Raw genomic sequence first — 20,999 nt, 5'->3', positions numbered from 1 at the left:
CTTCCTTTTGGTTTCTGTCTTCCTTAGGTTGGTCCAGTGGTTTGTGTAAGCTTTGTATAGGGTGAGATTTGTGCTGAGTTTTTTTTTGTTTGTTTGTTTTTCCTCTGATGGGCAAGTCTGATTGAGGTGGTAATACTGTCTGCTGATGATTGGGCTTGTATTTTTGTTTTGTTTGTTGTTTAGATGAGGGGTCCTGCACAGGGTGCAACTGGTGGTTGGGTGATGCTGGGTCTTATATTCAAGTGGTTTCCTTTGTGTGAGTGCCCACTATTTGATACTCCCTAGGGTTAGTTCTCTGGTAGTCTATGGTCTTAGAGTCAGTGCTCCCACTCTAATGGCTCAGGGCTTGAGCTCTGATTTATTTGAAGCATGTTAAAAGAATATTGACCAAAGTGCTGTATCCCTCACTGACTCCAAAACTTCTCGCCAGGGACACTTTGCAGATGACTCCAACACTGGCAAACACTACAGGGAACTGACCCCACTCAGCTGCTGCTGCTGCCTGCTTCCACCCCTCAGGTTCTCTGCTGCTGCCCCATCCACCAGCCTTTTGGGTGCTCCTGCCCTGCCCTCCTTGCCCACCGGGATTTTGATAAGTAGAGGAAGAGAGTCCAAAGGAGTGAGTGAAAGCGAGAGACAGAGAAAAGAGATGAGAATGAGAGGGAATCCCAGAGAGAGGGACCTTTCCAGAATGGAGAGTGTCCTGCCTAGTAAGGGAACCGAAAATGTGTGGGGAAGCTGGATTTAATGGGAGGAACAGGAGGTAGTCTGGGTCAGAAAACACAGATGTCCTTCAGAGTACACACTAAGGCTGCTTTCCTGTCCAAAGATTCAACTTTAAAAAAGGAGATCTTTGTGCTAGACAAAGGAAAAATAACACAACTATAAACCTATGAACTATTTATAATGTTAAAATACTGTGCCAAGTAAATATTTATATCCATGTTATCTAAAACTACACCATTAATTATATAAAAACACATAAAATATTATAATACACTGAATAGGTAAAGTAACACCAACAAAGAATAGAACTAATCCGAGTGCTAATGTTAATAAGGGTTTAGTGAGAGTTTGCCTTTGTATAATTTAAAATGACTTTACCAGGTATGATCTGCATATACATGTAAAAGTGACCTGTGACATTTTAATGGTATAATTTGTCATTGTTCTTTTGATTTGAAATGGTTTATCAAAGATGGACTCTTGAATAATTTGCTTCAAAGTAGCCAGTACAGAGTAAGATTGTTGGGTATATGATATTTCTATGTTTTAAGTAACTGTCTAATTCCTAAAGGGGTGGCACCATTTAACAATCCCACTATCAATGTCTGAGGGTTTTACTTTCCTTGCATCTTCAACCACATTAGTAGTTGCCTATCTTTTTGATTATAGCTATCCTTTAAAGTGGTATCTCATCATGGTTTTAATCTGTATTTCCCTTATAGCCAGTGATATTAAGCATCTTTTCACGTGCTTATTGGTTATTTGCATATCTCCTTTGGAGACATGTCTATTCAAATTTGCCCATTTAAAAATTGGGCCATTTTTCTTTTTACAGTTGTGTTGCAATTTTTTTTTTTTAAATACATTGTGTTATTTGAAAACATCTCCAATTCTATGGGTTCTTTTCACTTTCTTAATGGTGACACTTAAAGTAAAATTAAAAAATTTTTTTTTGATGATGTCAATTTATCTGTTTTGTCCTTTGTGCTTTTGATGTCATATCTAGAAAATCATTGCCTAACACAGGCCATAAAGATATACCTTTATGCTTTTTTTCCTAAGAGTTTTATACTTCTAGCTCTTACAGTTTGGTCTATACATTTTGAGTTGATTTTTATATAGGATATAAAGCAGGAGTCCAATTTCTTTTGCATGTGAATATCTGGTTGTCCCAGCACCACTTGTTGAAAATTTTCTTGGTACCCTTGTCAAAAGTCAATTGACCATAAATGAATGGGAGGTTTTATTTCTAGTTTCTTTATGCTTTTACACAGATGCACACACACCCCTTTCATGCCAATACCATGTGGTCTTGATTACTGATCTTTGTGGTAAGGCTTGAGCTCAGGATATGTGAGTCTTCACATTTTGTTCTTCTTTTTCAAGACTGTAAGACTGTTTTAGCTACTTGAGTTTCTTGCATTACCACATGAAGTTTAGGATCAGAATACCAATTTAAAACAGAAGAAGTTGAAATTTTGACACATTATATTGAATCTGTAGATCAATCTGGAGAGTATTGCCATCTTGACAATATGAAATCTTCTCATCTATGAATATTGGGTGCCTTTCCATTTATTTAGATCTACTTTAAACTATCAATGATATTTTGTAGTTTTTAGTACACAAATTTTGCATTTCTTTAAATCTATTTATAAGTATTTTATTCTTTTGAATTCTATTGTAAATGGAAATTGTCCTCTTAATTTCATTTTTGAATCATTCAACACTATTATATAAATAGAATATATTTTTGTAAATTAATCTTAATTCTGCAATCATGCTAAACTAGATTATTAGTGCTAATGATTTTTTAAATGGGATTCCTTAGAATCGTCTATATTCAAGATCATGTCACCTGCAAATAGAGATAGTTTTACTTCTTCTTTAGCAATTTGGATATCTTCTGTTTCTTCTTCTTGGATAATCTTCATGGCAAGAACCAATCAGATGTAATTTTGACAAGATTCATCTTTGCCGCTAATAATACTTACTCACATTCATCTTCAATATTTTGTTTTTCTAGACTTTATCTTAGCTGATGGCCTCAGGAACCATAAATATGTGCTAGTCAAGCTGCAGAAAGGTAGTCTTGTGAGAGATTTTGATGCAGCATCAGACTGGGACAAATGGAGCAACAATCTGTTTTCTTGCCCCTCTTTCTTTTTCTACTTTGACGATCAGGTAGGAAAACAAATAAAGAACAGCTGATGTTTACTGAATGCAAGGCACTAAGTTAAGAGTTATAGACTGATGATCTTATTTAAGTCTCAATATAAAACAATGAGGTATGTATGATTAATACCCTCATTTAATAAAGAAAACTAGGGTTAGAGAGTTCAACCAATTTGTACTAAGTCATATGGCTTGGAAATTGTGGCATCATGAATGGACAAACTGATGGACAAAGGTGTTTCTATACTTTATCAAGTTGAAGAAGTCCACCTTGATTTCTAGTTTTCTGAGTCTTTAATATACATTGATATTGGATTTTGTCAAATGCTTCTTTTGCTTCTACTAGTAGAAATTTTCTTCTTTATCTTGTTGATGTTATGGGTTAATTTATAACATTTGGGCACAGTGTGTAATTCTTTTAAGCACTGTTGGATTCAATGTGCTATTATCTTATGGAGAAGTTCAATAAAATCTGTTCATTATATAGAAATGTTCACAAAATGTTCATATTTATAAAATCTGAACATGACATGTTCATGACATATGTTGGTCTATAGCTTTCCTTTCATGTAATGTCTTTATCTGGTTTTGGTATTAGGGTAATGCTGGCCTCATAGGATGAATAAAGAAGTGTTCTTTCTGCTTCTGTATTCTGGGAGAGATTGTCAAGTATTGTTTCTATTTCTTCCTAAAATATTTGGTAGAATTTACCAAGGAAATTATTTGGGCCTGGTTCTTTCTGTTTTGGAAATTGTCAATTATTGACTCAATTTATTTAATAGTCATAGGTCAAATCACATTATTTATTTCTCCTTGGGTGAGCTCTGGTAGATTGTCTCTCTCAAGGAATTGATCCATTTCATTTAAGTTATCAAACTTGCAGGCATGAAATTGTCCATAATATTTCTTGGTTACCCTTTTAACATCCACAGGATCAGTAGTGATGGCCCTTCTCATATTTTACAATAGAAGGCATATTAGGATATGAAAAGCATGAATTTTAGAGTAACAAGATCTTCCATATTAAGTAATAAAGCATTAGTCCTCCAATCAACAATATTTATTGAGTCCTCATAATATTAATGAGACATTGTTTTAGGCACAGCAGTGAACAAAAAGATGTCCCTGTACTCACTAAGCCTCCTTTATTCTACTAGAACAGAGAGACAGTGAGGGATACCTATATATTGAATAAATAAAATCCAGCATATTGAGATCTTTACCATATATCACATACTTTGCTAAACACTTCTCAAACATCTCATTTCAGGCTTAGGACAATCTTGTGAAATATGTAATATTAAGATCATTGAACAGATGAAATATTAAACTTAGAGAAAATGAGTAATGCTCACAGTTACTAATCAGAAAAGTCAAAATTTTAACCAAGTCTGAGTTCAAAGCCTTGATCTTGAAAGTTCTGATGTTCACGTTGGTTATTCAATGTTAACACTGGGTGTTTTAAATAACAATGTTTTCCTAAGAAAGGCCTCTTCAACTTTTTCTTATGGATTAAAAACTCTAAAATAAGGTTGTTCATGTAGAAAATACTTTGAACTTTTCCAAGAGCTTTAATTTTGCCTAATAAGATATGAACCAATTAGATCTATTATTTAGAATGATTAGAGCTCTGTGAGTACTCTCAGAAAATCCTTTGAAACTGATAAAAATGTGTGCTCTAATCTGACAGGGATCATCAATTTGTTACTTCATTCCAAACTTCCCTATTATGTTCTGTGACATTTCCCAAGTCATCTAGGGAATTCAAGCTGTTAGAACAGCTTCTTTTATCAGTCATCTCCAGAGGCTTATCAAACTGAGACTTTTATAATTTTTTTGGAATCCATGTGGTACTTGCCAATGATGGATCCTTTGGAAGATGATATGTTGATGTGTAGCCTCTGGTTAAGATCAACACTTGGTGGGTGATTTTAATATTAATAAAAACAGCTAGCTTAGTGCTAAATCTTTGTTCTTTAAAGGAGCAATGAGGATTTTCTTAGAGAAGCAGAGTAACCACACTTGGTATTCTTTAAAAATGTGAGAATTCAGTGTTAACTCTCCTTTGGAAATTAAGTTTATTCGTCATATTCTATCACCCAGATCTGTACTTTGTCATTATTTACTTGTAATTCCCCATGCTTTCACTGTGACTTGGGTATCTTCACAAACATCCAATAGGCACACTATTTTTTAAAAAATCATTAACATTTTATATTTAAAAATTGCCTTTATGTCTACAAAGAAATAATATTGCCTCAGAAGACTACTTCTTTATGGCATCTGTTGTTGTCCTTTATGAGATAAATAAAGAAATACATCAGCACTGTTAAAGAATACCCAGTGAAACATAGATAACAACTCTCTGAAAACCCTCACCAGCCCTGACAGACTACAGTTTGACTAACTTACTGTACATTACTGCCAGTTTTTAGACCTCATGTTATACTGGTTGGACTAGAAGGTTGGTTTCTAGAAATTTACAGTTTATAAAGTGTTATACAGCAGGTTGTTAGACTGTTTACACGTGTTTGTGAAAACTGGGAAAGTGTAATTACTTGTCTTCCAAATTCCTACTACATTTACCTTTTAATTTTCCTGTAGGTGAAAGGAGATACTGAGCCTGATGTGTTTCTAAGAGTTCCTTTGAAGGTTAAGTTGATACCTGACACCTGAGGAGAACTGTGTTGCTGACATCTGCAGAATCACTTCCTTACCTCATTACATAACAGCAGCATGGTTCCCAGCACAGACTCTGATGCCACACAGCCAAGCCCAGTCCCAGCTGTGCCCCTACTGGTCATGTAATTGCAAGCAAGTCATTTAACCTTTCTGCTCCTTGGTTTTCTCACCTGTAGATGGAGACGACAGTATTACCCATATCTGACATCTAGCAAATATTCAGTAAAGGTTAACTAACATACTTATTCTCAATACATCAGTCAGACTTACTTCATATTCTTGCTCCAGTTGATAGAAAAATTGGTTTCTCCAGGATCACACAGTAAGGTGGGATCATGACTATGACTTACTTTATTAATATTTATAAAGCCAATACATTGAAATGCTTTAGCATTTACTTATTTAAAGGAAGTAATGAAGAATCTGGTATTTAGAAAATTAGTTTCATAGTGTACTTGATTCAGGAAAATATTTTCAGTTATGCAATGGTAAATTAAAAAAGACCCTCAATATTGGGCTTTTTGAAAACCAATACCATATCTCTGAAACACTTGACAATTTTTTCTCCACTCACTCAGGAAAAAATGTGCCAAGCTTAATTATTTTTAGGCAGGTAATTTAAGCTAAGGGAATGTGATTCCTCCAAAGGAACTGTGGTCAAAACAAATAATCTGTACTTGTACAAAAAGTGCCAGAGGATTCATTTTGGATGTTACAGCTTGAGAGCTGAGTGAAGTGAGTTTAGGAGAGTACACAGTGTGGATCTGAATTGTCTGGTCTAATATCAAACCCTCTAAAAGGTTGCATAAGCACAAACTAGGAAAGCATTATTAACCACTAAAGTGACTATTTAACCATAGATGCATCCAAATTAAACTTCTCTCTAGTTCCCCTTGCTCTGATTTATTTAGTTGGTATTTCCAAAAGCATCAGTTTGAAATCTCTCTTCCGCAGAGGTATCTTATAGAGCTGCTGACTTTAAATGTAATTTCCTCTCTTTTTGCTTCATGAGTCATTTCTGGACAAAACATTACAATGGAGGTTTAAATGGCACCAGAAGATTCAGGAAAACACTCTGATGATTATCCTCGCTATAAAAAATTATGTGCTTCATGTGAGACTTTATTTTCTGCTTTGACACAAGAAATACTGAAGAAATATAAGGATAGATGTTAACATGTGCCTTGCATTTGGGGAGAACAGAATAACACCTTAAATTAAAGTTAAGGTCATACAAAGTAAGACACAGTAAACAGGCAACAAACACTTCTGGTCTAGGTTTATGTGAGCCTACAGTTCATTAAAGAAAGCTGAGTGCAGAAGAATTCATGTTTTTGAACTGTGGTGTTGGAGAAGACTCTTGAGAGTCCCTTGGACTGCAAGGAGATCCAACTAGTCCATCCTAAAGGAGATCAGTCCTGGATGTTCACTGGAAGGACTGATGTTGTAGCTGAAACTCCAATACTTTGGCCACCTCATGCGAAGAGCTGACTCATTTGAAAAGACACTGATGCTGGGGAAGATTGAGGGCAGAAGAAGGGGACGATAGAGGATGAGATGGTTGGATGGCATCACCGAGTCAATGGACATGAGTTTGGGTAAACTCCGGGAGGTGGTGATGGACAGGGAGGCCTGGTGTGCTGCGCTTCATGGGGTTGCAAAGAGTCGGACATGACTGAACTACTGAATTGAACTGACAGTTCATTAGAGCTGCTTGAGGGATTTCTGGAAATTCTTTCAGAAAGTGTTTCTAAGCACTTCACGTCTGCTATGACAATATAAACTGTTCAACATTGGTAGGTTTTTAATGTAATGACCTGATATTTTGGTTGTGACAAATTACCAAATTGGAAGTGGCAGAAAACAATCCGTGAACAGGTGAGCAGGCAACAGCTGTATGATGGAGATTCCCCAAGAGGAACGCAGTGCTGCCTTCCGATGCTCATTGACGGATCGGCTAGAGACTCCCTGGGCATTTTCTGTTTTCCTGTTATGACCAAATATGTACAGCTGGTTTCTCACACACGTTGAAATTGCTGCTTCTGGATATGGAAGGCTTTCCTTTGGCAAATTGGGGAATGAGATATCAGCAGATGAACACAGAAGCAAACTGTTTCCAGAATGACTTCAACTTTGTTCTCTGCTTTCTATAAACCAATGAACAAAAACAATGTTTTTAACCTCGAAACAGATAAAATTTTAAAAGTTTTATGGTTTGTGCTGTGCTTAAAAAGTAAGCTGGCTGCCAAAAAGCTGCCGTTTTAAAGTTCTCACCCCTACTCACCTCACCCACTCGGGATAAGAGACGGGGAGGAGATTGTGCAAACATTTCAAGGCTCTGCAGCCAGGACCCACACAGTGAAATACGTTGAAATGAAAATTGGAATTAAGATGTTTCCTTGTTCACACATTGTAAAAAATAGATGATTATTCTGTCAGAAGTAGACATTTAAAATTCTTTTATGTATAATAAATGCTTGTCATGAAGTGTGAAGAACTACAGGGAATGGAAAGAAGTCAGTATTTCAGAGATGAATATTAATGCTGGATACAATCCTTGTTTATATGTTTAGTCCAAGTGTGAGATTCTTGACTTGCTATTAGCTTAACTTTTATGAAAAGTGATTAGTGGTTCTTTCTCTCTATTTAAATAAATGGTTTTTGGCTTAATTTGGCTGTTGATAGAGGCAGCCAGGGGCCACAGTGATAAAACAGCACTATTTGGGGCTGATTTAGACTTTGTTGCATGCTGCTCCCTTTCTGTGTGGTAGCACATTATTCTGCCTTAGAAAGATTTTGCAAATTTCCTATATGTCAACAGTCAAAGCAAAGTTGGCTGGAGCTAGAAAAAAGTGTGAGGAGAGGCAGCCACTTCTCAGACCATGGACATAGAGGAAGGAGTGGGCTTTAGATATCTAGACTCTTCACAGAACTAATGAAAGTCTAGGTTATAAAGTGGGTGGGCAGATTTATTTTCAAATTGTTTTTCTTCTCGCTTTTGGTACATTTGAGGAAAAGTATGTTCCATTTGGTACCTAATTAAACATAAAACTGCTATCTTCTTAGATTGCCTATTATCAAAGGTAGGTATTAAGCCAGCTGCTAAATTCTATTCAAGTTGTTTAAGCATTGTAGTTTAGTGAATATTCATGGTTGTTAAAATTGGAAGACATAAAGGGTTCATTCTTGTGGAGACTGGAACAGAACTGGGAAAAAGGGAACTATTAGTTATTCACAGACAGATTTTTTTAAGTGACTAACTATACCTACGTATCTATCTGAAAAAAAAAAAGGGGGGGCTTCCCTGCTGGCTCAGATGGTAAAGAATCTGCCTGCAATGCGGGAGACCTGGGTTTGATCCTTGGGTTGAGAAGATTTCCTGAAGAACGGAATGGCTACCCACTCCAGTACCCTTGCCTGGAGAATTCCATGGACAGAGGAGGCTGGTGGGCCACAGTCCATGGGATCACAAAGAGTCAAACACGACCAACTTTGTTACTAACTTTCGCTTTTCGTCTAAAAAAAAAAAAGCCCTTTTAAGTAAAAGTCAAATTTTAATAGTTAAGTTATATATTCAAAAACATACTGAATACAGGCATGCCTCCTTTTACTGCACTTAGCTTTATGGTGCTTTGCAGATATTTCCTTTTACAGATTTAAAGTTTGTTGACTTTGAAATCTGAAAGTTTGTCAACCCTAAGCTGAGCAAGTCTATTGGTGCCATTTTTCCAACAGCATTTGCTCACTGCATGTCTCTGTGCCACATTTTTGTAATTCTCACAATACATCAAACTTTTTCATTATCATTATATTTGCTATGATGATATGTGGTCAGTGATCACTGATGTTACTATAGCTTACTGAAGGCTCAAGTGATTAGCATTTTTAGCATTGTACATTTAATAGACTACAGTGTAAACATAACTTTTGCATGCGCTGAGTAATAATTCATGAGGGATGCATTATTTCCAAGGGATGCTTGTATTAATTTTACTTTCGGCTCTTAGTTGCTGTTTCCTCATTTGGGGAATTTTGGTCATAACATACATATTATATGATTCTCTGCCAAACAGTATAAAACATGTTTATGAAAATTGTTGCAAAATACAGTGAGATGCACTGAGAAAGAAGGGTTTCTACAGTTTGCGAAGTTTGGGGAAGTTTGTGTTTTGTGGTCTGTCTTTGAAATTTACAAAGTAAATTCTCAGAGAGGTCTTTTAATAAAGATATTTAACTGGATTTCCGAAGCATGAACCCTTTTCTAAACAGTATATGGTAACATCTCACAGAACTCTTTGGGAAATGATGGTGGAAAATGTGGTAATTTGATCCATTGTGCTGAAGCATCTTATAGAAGTGAAACTGCCAGCCAAGCCATCTTGGTGGTGAATCCATTTTGATGTCAGAATTCTAATGTTCCAGTAGCTAGATTCCTGCATTTGGTTGTTTTTTGTTTGTTGTTGTTTTCCAGTGTTTTAGGTCCTACAGACTAGGTCACTATGTGCTGCTCTGTAATGAAAGTCCTGACCAATACCCTAGTTTTCTTAAGAATGTGATTATTTCTCTGGAACCTGTGTGCCCTTGGGACCAGGTTTCCAGCGGGAGGTGGGGGGGTGGGTGGGGGAGGAGCAGGTCACTTGGCATGCTAACAGATTGCTTGCCCACACACATCTGCTCATAATTGCTATTTGAGTTGATTTCAGTTGCTCAGTCATGTCTGACTCTTTGTGATCCCATGGACTGCAGCATGCCAGGTCTCCCTGTCCATAGCATGAATTCTTTGCAGCAAATCCTGGATACTGATGTTATTCATGTAACAAATGTTTATTGAGTGCCTACTCTATGCTACACATTCTTCTAGATGCTAAGTACAACAGGGAACATATCAGACAACTTCTTCATTCTAATGGAGCTAATATGGGGGACACCAGGCAATAAAGAAGCACATAGATAAATAAATAATGATATATGCTGCAAATAGAAATAAAGCGGGGCAAGAGGGTTGAAAGTCTGAAGGGACAGAATCCATGGCTATTTTAGATGGTGTGGGTTAACCAAATCTGCTTCACAAGAACCTGAGCTTCAGTCCAACTGTCTAGATCTATTTCTCTGGTGATCCAATTTGAGTAAAAATGCCAACCATGTAATTAAGCAAACTTGCTTATGATAAAAATGATGCCCTACTGGTAAATTGCATCTGAAATAGGAGGTACTGCAAATAATCTCTCAGAGAAGGCAATGGCACCCCACTCCAGTACTCTTGCCTGGAAAATCCCATGGACGGAGGAGCCTAGTAGGCTACAGTCCATGGGGTCGCTAAGAGTCGGACACGACAGTGACTTCACTTTCACTTTTCCCTTTCATGCACTGGAGAAGGAAATGGCAACCCACTCCAGTGTTCTTGCCTGGAGAATCCCAGGGATGGCGGAGCCTGGTGGGCTACCGTCTATGGGGTTGCACAGAGTCGGACATGACTGAAGTGACTTAGCAGCAGCAGCAAATAATCTCTAAGTATCTGATGGAGGCCTGAGCTTTCTGAGCTTCTCTGAGTCCATGAGTCTTATAACTGGCATGTTGGTTTTGGGGACTCTGGAAGATATGCTCATGAATGGATTGCAAGACTTATTGGCTCTTGTGGGGCAGGAGGCTTTTTAAGTCTGGGCAGCTCCTGATGAGGGTCTTTACTCCTTGCCCTGGTGTGGACGGTCACACCTGGGTTACAGCAAGGTCACCCACTGCTGAAGAGGAACACCTGAGGCCATGGTTTACAAGGCTCAGTTTCACTCTTGTCGAGAGCCTTTCTCAGGACACCAGTGACACATGTGGGGCAAGGTGATTTTCTGAGACTATATATTTTGTTTAACCTCAGAAGGTCTCTTGGTGGGCGTAGAAGGGCTGGTGCTGGTGAGTAGAAGAGAAACGAGGCAGTGAGCCAAAGGAAAAGTGTTTCAGGCAGGGAGAAAAGGAAGTGTGGAAGTTTTGAAGCAGAAACCAGTATAACATGACTGAGGAAAAACAAGAAGGCTAGTGTCACCCTGGCAAAGGTTTTAGAGAATTTTTATATCCACACTTTCATTTGTGGGACTAAACTTCTGGAGAAGTTGGTATGGTCATGAGTGTGCCTTCCAAAGGCAATGTTCTCAGAGTCACTTTCTCTTTCCATCTCAAAAATGTTCATTCATGATTTTAAACATTGTATTTATATACTGTTTTGAAGAAAGTAGACTGTAATTTATATTTTACAATATAAATAGATGTTTTCGTGTGCTTTTCTGGTCAAGATCATATTACCTGTAACTACACATTTCCCCCCATTTGGGATTTGGGGGAGAGACTTCTGCCCCTTCTATTACCCTCTCCTCCTGCAACTTTCCCTCTTCCCTGAATGTTTTATTAAGATCTTTTAACATGTTTTATATGGCCTCCTGATGGTTGGATCTTTGATTTATGAGATTTTCTCTTTATCTTTACTCTACGGGTGAATTTCTCAGCTTTGAATCTTCCCATCATTCCCTTTCTGCCTTACAAAGAAACAGGTCCTGTTCTTAATCTCACGTTTAGACCCTAACAGCCATCTGACTTGCTCTGGACATTTTCAGTTGCAGTCTCAGCTATTCTACTTGTTTTACCACTGCCCATGCTACTTCACAGACCATTAGTAAGTTATTATCAGTGTGGATCGCCTACTTCACATGCTTAATCAATCAGCCACTGGCGGACTACTGTATGATGGCTGAATGCCCTGCAAAAGAAGGTGTACTCCAAGTCAAAGGGGGAAGAACTTGACTCTCTTCTCACTTCCCCATTTTAATCTGATCTCTTGCCATGTATCTGAGAGAACTCACAGGAAACTAAGAGTGCTGGAATTGATGGGGTCTGGCTAGAAGAACTAAAATCCAGCTCAGAGTTCAGACATTTCCTGGCAACAGCAGTGGGCAGCAGAGAGCTGTAGCTTAGGGAGGCTATTGTGGACTGAGGAAAGATGGAAGAATTCATCACATGAAAGCCAGACACAAGGCTGCAGCCAAGAGCCAACAGCTAAGGAAGATGAAGGACCATCTATCCTTGAAATGGAACAGGAAGCCACACAGAAGCAAGGAAAACAGAAGAATCAAAGATGGAAGATGAAAGCCTTTATGACAGTGCTATCCAACAAAAATATAATGCAAGCCACAAATATGAGCCACATGTTTCTTTGCAATTTTCTAGTTACCATATTATAAGAAAGCAAAAGGAAACAGATGAAACTAAATTAACACTATATGTTCTCTAACTCAATTATATTCTAATATTATTATAATGTCAACATGTGATCAACATAAAAATTGTTAATGAGATACTTAACGATCTCATTTTCATACCAGTCTTCAAAATCTAGAGTATTTTATTCTGATGGCATATTTCAGTTCAAACTAGCTACCTTTTCATGTGTTCAAAAACCATATGTGGATAGAACTACCATGTTAGGGCAGATCTAAGTTAATGCCAGAAAAGAGACAGGGAAGCAGAGATGGTTGGGGAAAGGTAAGTCAGAGAGAAGGGGCACAGGTAGTCCAGAATAGCAGTTGAACTCTTGACAAGGTGACAGTTTTAAGTTTCATTCACCTAAGATTTTGCCTTTTATAATTTATTACAATGAATTTTATAAAAAAACTATTTTATCCATTTAAGGTTTTTATTCTAAAAATGTATTATTATAAGAAAACTCTTTAAAGGATGCAGGTAGGAGGTATAGGGTATCAGAGTTGGAAAGTTTCTTGGAGACTATATGTCTGATTTCAAGCTTTCAATTTGTTTTCAACTCCTGAATGACCTATGATCAATTGACAGAAGCTGCCCAGAACACTGTACTGAGTCAGATTCTGAGGTTATATATTGGCTCAGTAGGAAAGATTGCTTGCCAGGGATGTGGTGCATATTTGCCATACTTGCTGTAGCAAGAAGATCTCCAGGTTCTGGAGACCGAGGGGGGAATTGTGAATTGTTAAACATTACTGAGCTCAGTTTATTCACTTGTAGAATAGAATATGGATAACTGTCCATGCTATTCAGGATAACTTGGGGCTCAAAATGACATAATGCACATCAAGGGCTTGGTACATCATTATTCAATAAATGCTGATTTCCTTCTTGTTTTCTGCTTTACTGGGTAATCAATATTTGTTAAGGGACTGGTTTGTGCTCAGTAATGTCCTATAAAATCTGAGAATTATGATATGAAAATACTCCTTACCCATGAGAAACTAGGTTTAAAAAATCAAATATTATATAGTGAACAGTCTAGTGTAATACATATTTGCATGCCACCTTATGGTTCAGAATATGTGTTATTACTGTTAAAAAGGCAAGACAAGGGAATCAGGGAAGGTTTTGCAAAGGTTGTAGATCTTGAGTTAAATAGATACATAAAATTATTCATGCTTTTCACAAGAAATAGACCATTTTAAAGGACAGAGACTTAGAACTCTCAAATTAATTCCCAAAGTGAACTCTTCAGCTGATCAATTCAACCCCAATCGATGACCACATTTTTGAGTTGTGGCTTATGTTAATGAGTTAATGGGAGTATTATGACATCTTACAATTGGCTATGGATATCACTGTGTTTAGCTTCACAGTCATTGACTGTTAAAAGTCAAAACTGAAACTGTTTACCATGTTTTAAAGTTTACGGACATCTACAAGGGCTAATGGTTTCAATACAAATTGTCTCCTCTGATAATCTACTCCTGTTGAAATTCCACTGAAGCTGAGACTAGCACCAGAGCAATAGTTTAAGCCATTTCAACATTTCACCTGCTTTAGTTCCTTCATCTTTAATTCTGAATCATTTAATTTCTTTCCTGCAGCCAAAATGAGTCTTTGAAATTGGCAGTCTTTAATCAGAAGATTCATTATTCTAGAAACATGCCTAGTTTTATGATTAAAATAAGTCAAGCTGCACACATTTTATTTTTTCCTGTAAGGCTCAGAAGCAAGGGTAACAAAATGTCAAAAGTTTGCTTCTTTTAACAAATATGGAGGCCAGCTACTGTGAGCCCTGAAGCTGTCAGAGGAATTCCAGACTTAATGAATTTATGCACTACATTTTTTTTTTTTTTTTTTTAGGTACAGAGAGATTCTAGGGGAACTTTGGAATTCTGATGTTCTAAAGGCTTCTCTAGCTAGATTCATTACTGCTTTCAAGTTTTAAAATTTGTGTTCATTTTACTTTGTGACACAAGCAAACACACACCCATATAGCTCAAGTCCAATATCTGCATTTTCTTCCTGTGATGCATATACTCACTATTTTTCTACTCCTTTTCTTCTAATAGGTTTTGTAAAGAATGAAATTGAGTTCATAATACGTTAAATGGTGATGGCCTAGAATCTGAAGATGCTGCTCGAGATGAGCCCTCAGGTCCCATCAATGTAATGGTTTTCGAAAGATATAAAGGTAACTGTACATAGATAGCAGAGAGTGCATGTCAGTCATCAGTCATGTCTGACTATTTGCGACCTCCTGGACTGTAGCCCACCAGGCTCCTCTGTCCGTGGAATTCTCCAGGCAAGAATACTGGAGTGGGTAGCCATTCCCTTTTCCAGGGGATCTTCCCGACCCAGAGATCAAACCCAGGTCTCCTGCATTGCATGCAGATTCTTTACCATCTAAGTCAGCAGAGAGGCCCTTAGACAGCAGAAACCTAGATTAAAAGTTGAAACTTACATTATTTGGCAGTGAAGGAGCATCATTGCTTCCTACCATTAGAGGAAGGCATTTGGACATGGCATAGGAGGGAGTTAAGATAGGGATGTTGCCTGATCCAAAGTCTCAGATCTGTAGTCTCAGTCTACAGATTCTAGGTTTCCAAAGGTCAAGAGGAACTTGCATTGAAGATAATTGTTTCCAATCATTTTGTACTATATACTATTAAGCATATTAAGAAAATTCTATTTCTTAAATTAGCTGATTTCTCTGACATATCACTAAGGGAAAAAAACAATTACATAATAAAATAGTATATGCAATATGACCCTGTTTGTGGAAAATAGACATATATGTGCATAGAAAAAAAGATTTGTATTTTTGTGTATGTACATATATATGTATGTGTCTGAGATTTTATTCTTGGCTTACTTTTTTTCCTGAGAAAAACTATTATAATTAAAAACAGATATTTACATATGTTCTAACAGCACAATCTAGTCCCAAGCTCCTGGCATCCTGTGACATTCTCTGAGGAATACAAAAGAGGCCCAAATTGTCTAAATGGTGCTACTGTTCTGTCAGTAGCACCATGTAGACAGCTGTTCATCTCCGTCAATGGAGATGGCAGCAAGGCATAGTGAAAAGAACTAAGTTGTAACCCTGTTTTTAAATGTGACCAGTTCTGAATTCTGTAAAACGTGGGCCTCACCCCACTCCCAACCTTGCTTACTGGTAGTGAAAGACTGACCCTTTCCTATCTGGTCCCCTGGTGCTCACCAGCAAAAGCACTGCCCAGGATTTGGGCATTTTATCTTTAGTCATGGACTTGGGTGAAACTAAGTGACCCTTACTTCATTAGCATCTTGTACTCATTTCTGATTTATGAGTTAGTAGTAATAGCTCTGTGAACAAACTAGCACAGATAGCTAATCTTTATTCTTGCTTATTTAGTGTTAGAATCTGGGAAGGTTGTACAGTGGGATAATTTCAATTCAAAATACCAAGGGTTTTGACAAGGTTATTATAATCCACAAACTAGGTGTAGTTGAATTTTAACAAACCTAATCTATTTTCCCTCTAGTTTTTTATGCAACATCTTATAACATTAGTTTTGGATGACTGACATGGCAAGCAGCTGCTAATATATTCTTGTCATGTCCCTATCTGTTTAGAGAGTCTTTAACATACAGCTGTTTGACTCAAAACAAGTAAGTGCTTCTGCTGAAATTATTACACTGTGACTTAACAGAATCTCTCCAGGGAATTATTCATGCTACACTCTTGATGTAATGCGCCATATTGGTTCCTTGGGTGTAGTTAGAGTTTATTATGTCAATTGGTATATAGGAATCACAAAACATACTGGCTCATATGAACATAGTAAAAAGAGGTATTGATGATTCCCAGGGACTTTACTGAGTGTGAGTGCTTGAACAGGATGCATCGTAGGAAAGTGGCAGTGTGTGAAACTGAAATGACCTTTATCTCTCCCCCAGCTGCCTTATGACAACAAGGTGCCTGTATCTTGCAGCTCTGTTACTGAGGTGCTATACATCTCCATTTAGTATAGCTACAGCGTATTGTTGTTCTTCTCATGTTTATACTAAGATGGCAACTGCTTCCTCAACAGCAATGACCTTGGTGTCTTTAAGGCAGTGCCTGGTAGCATGCCTTGCATAAACTTGAACTTCCATTAAGAAGCTGTTGGCATTTCTCCTTGTTCTCTGTGTGAGGCCTTTCCCTGGGGAGAAAGTCTGGGCTCTGAGTTGATTCCTCTTGCCAGCACGCGTGGGCAGGCTCCTTTTCAACCACTGGCAGTGTCATTAGTGCTTTGACTTAAACACATACTGATTTATGTGTTTAAATTCTCATGTTTGGGGTTTACAGCAAAAATGATAAAATATAAATGAGAATACAAATTATCATCAGAGAAATAAGATAAAGTAGAAATTTTAAACTATGAGGAACATTTTCATGGTTTTATCCAATCATGAAATATAAATGAGAATACAGATTATCAGCAGGAAAATAAGACAAAGTAGAAATTTAAAACTATAAGCCATATTTTTCCCCCAGATCTTTAACCTTTTTGGTTTTCTTCAACCACTTTTATAATCTAATAATAGCTATAAAACTTCTTGCAAAAAAAAAGAAAAGGAACACACAGAACAATTGTTCTCTACAATTTTAGGTTATCTTGGATTCTCTGAAATCCAAGTTCAGACCAATAAAAGTGCACTGGACCCACATTAATACCCTTGCTCACTCAAAACTACAATGAAGTACCACCTGACAGCAGTCAAAATGGCCGTGATTAAAAAGTCTACAGATAATAAATGTTGGAGAGTATGTGGAGAAAAGTAAACCTCCTACATAATTCATGGATATATAAATTTTTGCAGCTACTATAGAAAACAGTACAGAAGTACCTCAAAAAACAAAAAACAAAGTTAATATATGATCCAGCAATCCCACTTCTAGATATATATACAGGCAAAACTATAATTCAAAGAGATACATGCACATCTAAGTTCATAGCAGCACTATTCACAAAAGTTAATACATGGAAACAATCTAAATGTTAATTGAGAGATGAATCAATAAAGAAGATTTGATACACAGATACAATGGAATACAACTCAGCCATAAAAAGAATGAAAGAATGCCATTCGCAGCAACATGGATGCAACTAAAAATGATCATACAATGTGATATGTCAGGAAGAGAAACACAAATAGCATATCATGTCATATATATGTAGAATCTAATATATGATACAAATGCACTTATCTACAAAATAGAAACAGACTCACAGGCATAGAGATCATATTTGTGGTTACCAAGAAGGGGAGGGGATAGGGGAGGGGAAGACTGGGAGTCTGGGATTACCAGATGTGAACTAGTACATACAGGATGGGTACATAACAGGGTTCTACCATATAGCACAGAGAACTATATTTAATATCCTGTGATAAATTATAATGGAAAATAATATGAAAAAGAATCACTGGGCTGTACAGCAGAAAGTAACACAACATTGTAAATCAGCCATACTTCAATAGTTAAAAAAAAAAAAGACCCTTGCTTAAGATTTTTTTTTTCTTTTTTTGCAGGATATTAGCGAGATAAGCAGATGCTGCAGAAAGTATATGTCCTTCAGGAACATTCCTCAGAACATAGGGTTACTGGTGCTAAAGAGGATTGAAGTTACATTTTAAGAAATACATGTAGTGACTCAGATCCTGATCCAAGGTGAAAATATGCTATTTCCTGATTTGGGTCAAACAGCTATTGGCCTTGGTGATTTATTTGCTGAATTGAGGCAGGGGTGCTTCACTGACAAACCATAGTACAGGTGATGGCAGTTGGCTGTAAACAATTGAAAACTTACAGAACATTGAAACTTTTCTCTCCTGGTCCCTTAACACACAGCAGGTCCAGTCTTTTCTTTCTCCATGATTGCTGATTTCCCTTAATTAGAGTTGTTTTTCAGTTACTAAGTCATGTTCGACTCTTTGTGACCCCATGGACTGCAGCTCGCCAGGCTTCCTTGTCCTTCACCAATTCCTGGAGTTTACTCAAGTGTATATCCATTGTGTTGACAATGCCATCCAGCCATGTCGTCCTCTACCTCCCTCTTCTCCTGCACTCAATCCTTCCTGGCACGAGGGTCTTTTCCAATGAGTTGGCACTTCGCATCAGGTGGCCAAAGCATTGGAGCATCAACTTCAGCATCAGTCCTTTCAATGACTATTCAGGGTTGATTTCCTTTAGGATTGACTAGATTGATCTCCTTGCTGTCCAAGGGACTCTCAAGAGTCTTCTCTAAAACCACAATTCAAAAGCATCAATTCTTTGGTCCTTAGCCTTCTTTATGGTCCAACCCTCACATCCAGACATGACTACTGGAAAAACCATAGCTCTGTCTATACAGACCTTTGTCTTCAAAGTGATGTCTCTGCTTTTCAACACACTGTCTAGGTTTGTCTTTCCTTTCCTTCCAGGAGCAAGAATCTTGTAATTTCATGGCCGCAATCACCATCCACAGTGAGTTTGGAGCCCAAGAAAATAAAGCCTGTCACTGCTTCTTTCCCCCCTTCTATTTGCCATGAAGGAATGGAATTGGATGCCACGATCTTAGATTTTTTGAATGCTGAGTTTTAAGCCAGGTTTTTCACTCTCCTCTTTCACCCTCATCAAGAAGCTCTTTAGTTTCTCTTCATTTTCTGTCATTAGAGTGATATCATCTGCATACCTGAGGTTGTTATTTCTCCTGGCAATCTTGATTCCAGCTTGTGATTTATCCAGCCCATAATTTCTCCTGATGTACTCTGCACATAAGTTAAATAAGCAGAGGGACAATATACAGCCTTGAAAAACTCTTTTCTCAATTTCAAACCAATTCATTGTTCCATGTCCAGTTCTAAATCAGTGTTAAAGATGTTTTAATTTCATATCCTCCAAAATGCAACCTCCCAAATTTAGGATGAGAGAAGAACCTTTGTTAGGTGGTAAAAAGAGAAACTTTCACTTCCTACTCTCCCCTAATCCCCACATACTGGAAAACAGAATGTAGAGTAAGAACTAGTTGGATAGGAAAAAGATCACAGGCCAGTGATCTTTAATGCCAGAGTTAGGTTTAAATCCCAATCTCACCATGTACTAGTTGTGTGACTTTGGTCAATGTCATGGAACATCTCTGAACCTTATGAAATAGTACAGGTGAATGACTATATGGAGTCCAATATATGATGCTTCCCAGTTTTCCCATGGGCTTCCCAGGTGACTCAGTGGTAAAGAATTTGTGTGCCAATGCAGGAGATGCAAGAGACAGCGGTTCAACCCCTGGGTCAGGAAGATCTCCTGGAGGAAGAAATGGCAACCCACGCCAGTATTCTTGCCTGGGAAATTCCACGGACAGAGGAGCCTGGCGGGCTACAGTCCACGGGGTTACAAAGAATTGGACATGACTTAGAGACTAAGCAAAAACAGCTTTCCTATTCTTTCTTATACCATCCCCTTTGAAGGTTTAGGGTAATTCACTGTCAAGGGAAAATAACTGACTGACTGATTCATTCAGTCACCTATTTATTCATTCATTTATTTAATTCTATAAATAGGCTTTGAATATTTACATGCATTAGGTGCTAAACAGAAGCAAATAAGTCATGGTTTCTGTTCTCAAAGGAATGAACTGTATCTTGAGGATATAATTACACAGGTTTCCCTAGTAGCTCAACGGTAAAGAAACCAGGTGCCAATGCAGGAGACATGGGTTCGATCCCTGGGTCAGGAAGATCCTGTGGAGAAGGGAATGGCAACCCACTTCAGTATTCTTGCCTGGGAAATGCCATGGGCAGAGGAGCCTGACAGGCTACAAAGTCACAAAGAATCTGACACGACTTAGCAATTAAACAACAAACATGGTTACACATAACTAACCCTAGCTAGAATGTGATAGTTCCCTTAGTTGGATCTACAATGCTCTTTCCCTTGTGGAAGGTCCTTCCTACATTTTTGTAGCTAGCGTTTAAGAAAAAAGCAAGAAGGGAACTTTCAAATTGCATCTTAGTCCTACCATGTGGAAAAGGAAAAGGCATCGACAAATCCGGCCACAAATCCAGTGACCGGATTGAAAGGCTTGAGGTGAGAAGATGGCTGTATCAGGCCAAAACATCTGACCAATAGAACAACCAGGCAATGAATAAAAAGTCAAAAGACTAGC

General features: G+C 37.7%; 1 protein-coding gene across 3 annotated transcripts in view; it reads right to left on the bottom strand.

Moving 5' to 3' along the window:
• The window catches only part of ZP4 (zona pellucida glycoprotein 4), a 200,154-nt gene that overhangs the window by 23,477 nt on the left and 155,678 nt on the right, over positions 1-20,999 (bottom strand). For 2 of the 3 annotated variants that reach the window (XM_081573905.1, XM_081573907.1), the window contains exon 4: positions 5,619-5,753. The exons of the other annotated variant lie outside the window; for it this stretch is intronic. In XM_081573905.1, coding sequence (XP_081430031.1) covers positions 5,619-5,623 — 5 coding nt within the window. In that variant the 5' untranslated portion in view covers positions 5,624-5,753. The remainder of the gene's footprint in view (positions 1-5,618; positions 5,754-20,999) is intronic. 3 annotated transcript variants of the gene reach the window in all.

Source organism: Giraffa tippelskirchi, chromosome 2, assembly GCF_054371585.1.
Source record: "Giraffa tippelskirchi isolate mGirTip1 chromosome 2, T2T-mGirTip1v1.2.pri, whole genome shotgun sequence".
Taxonomy (NCBI): Eukaryota; Metazoa; Chordata; class Mammalia; order Artiodactyla; family Giraffidae; genus Giraffa; species Giraffa tippelskirchi.
The sequence above is the reverse complement of the archived record's forward strand: the minus strand, read 5'-3'. Positions and strand labels throughout refer to the sequence as shown.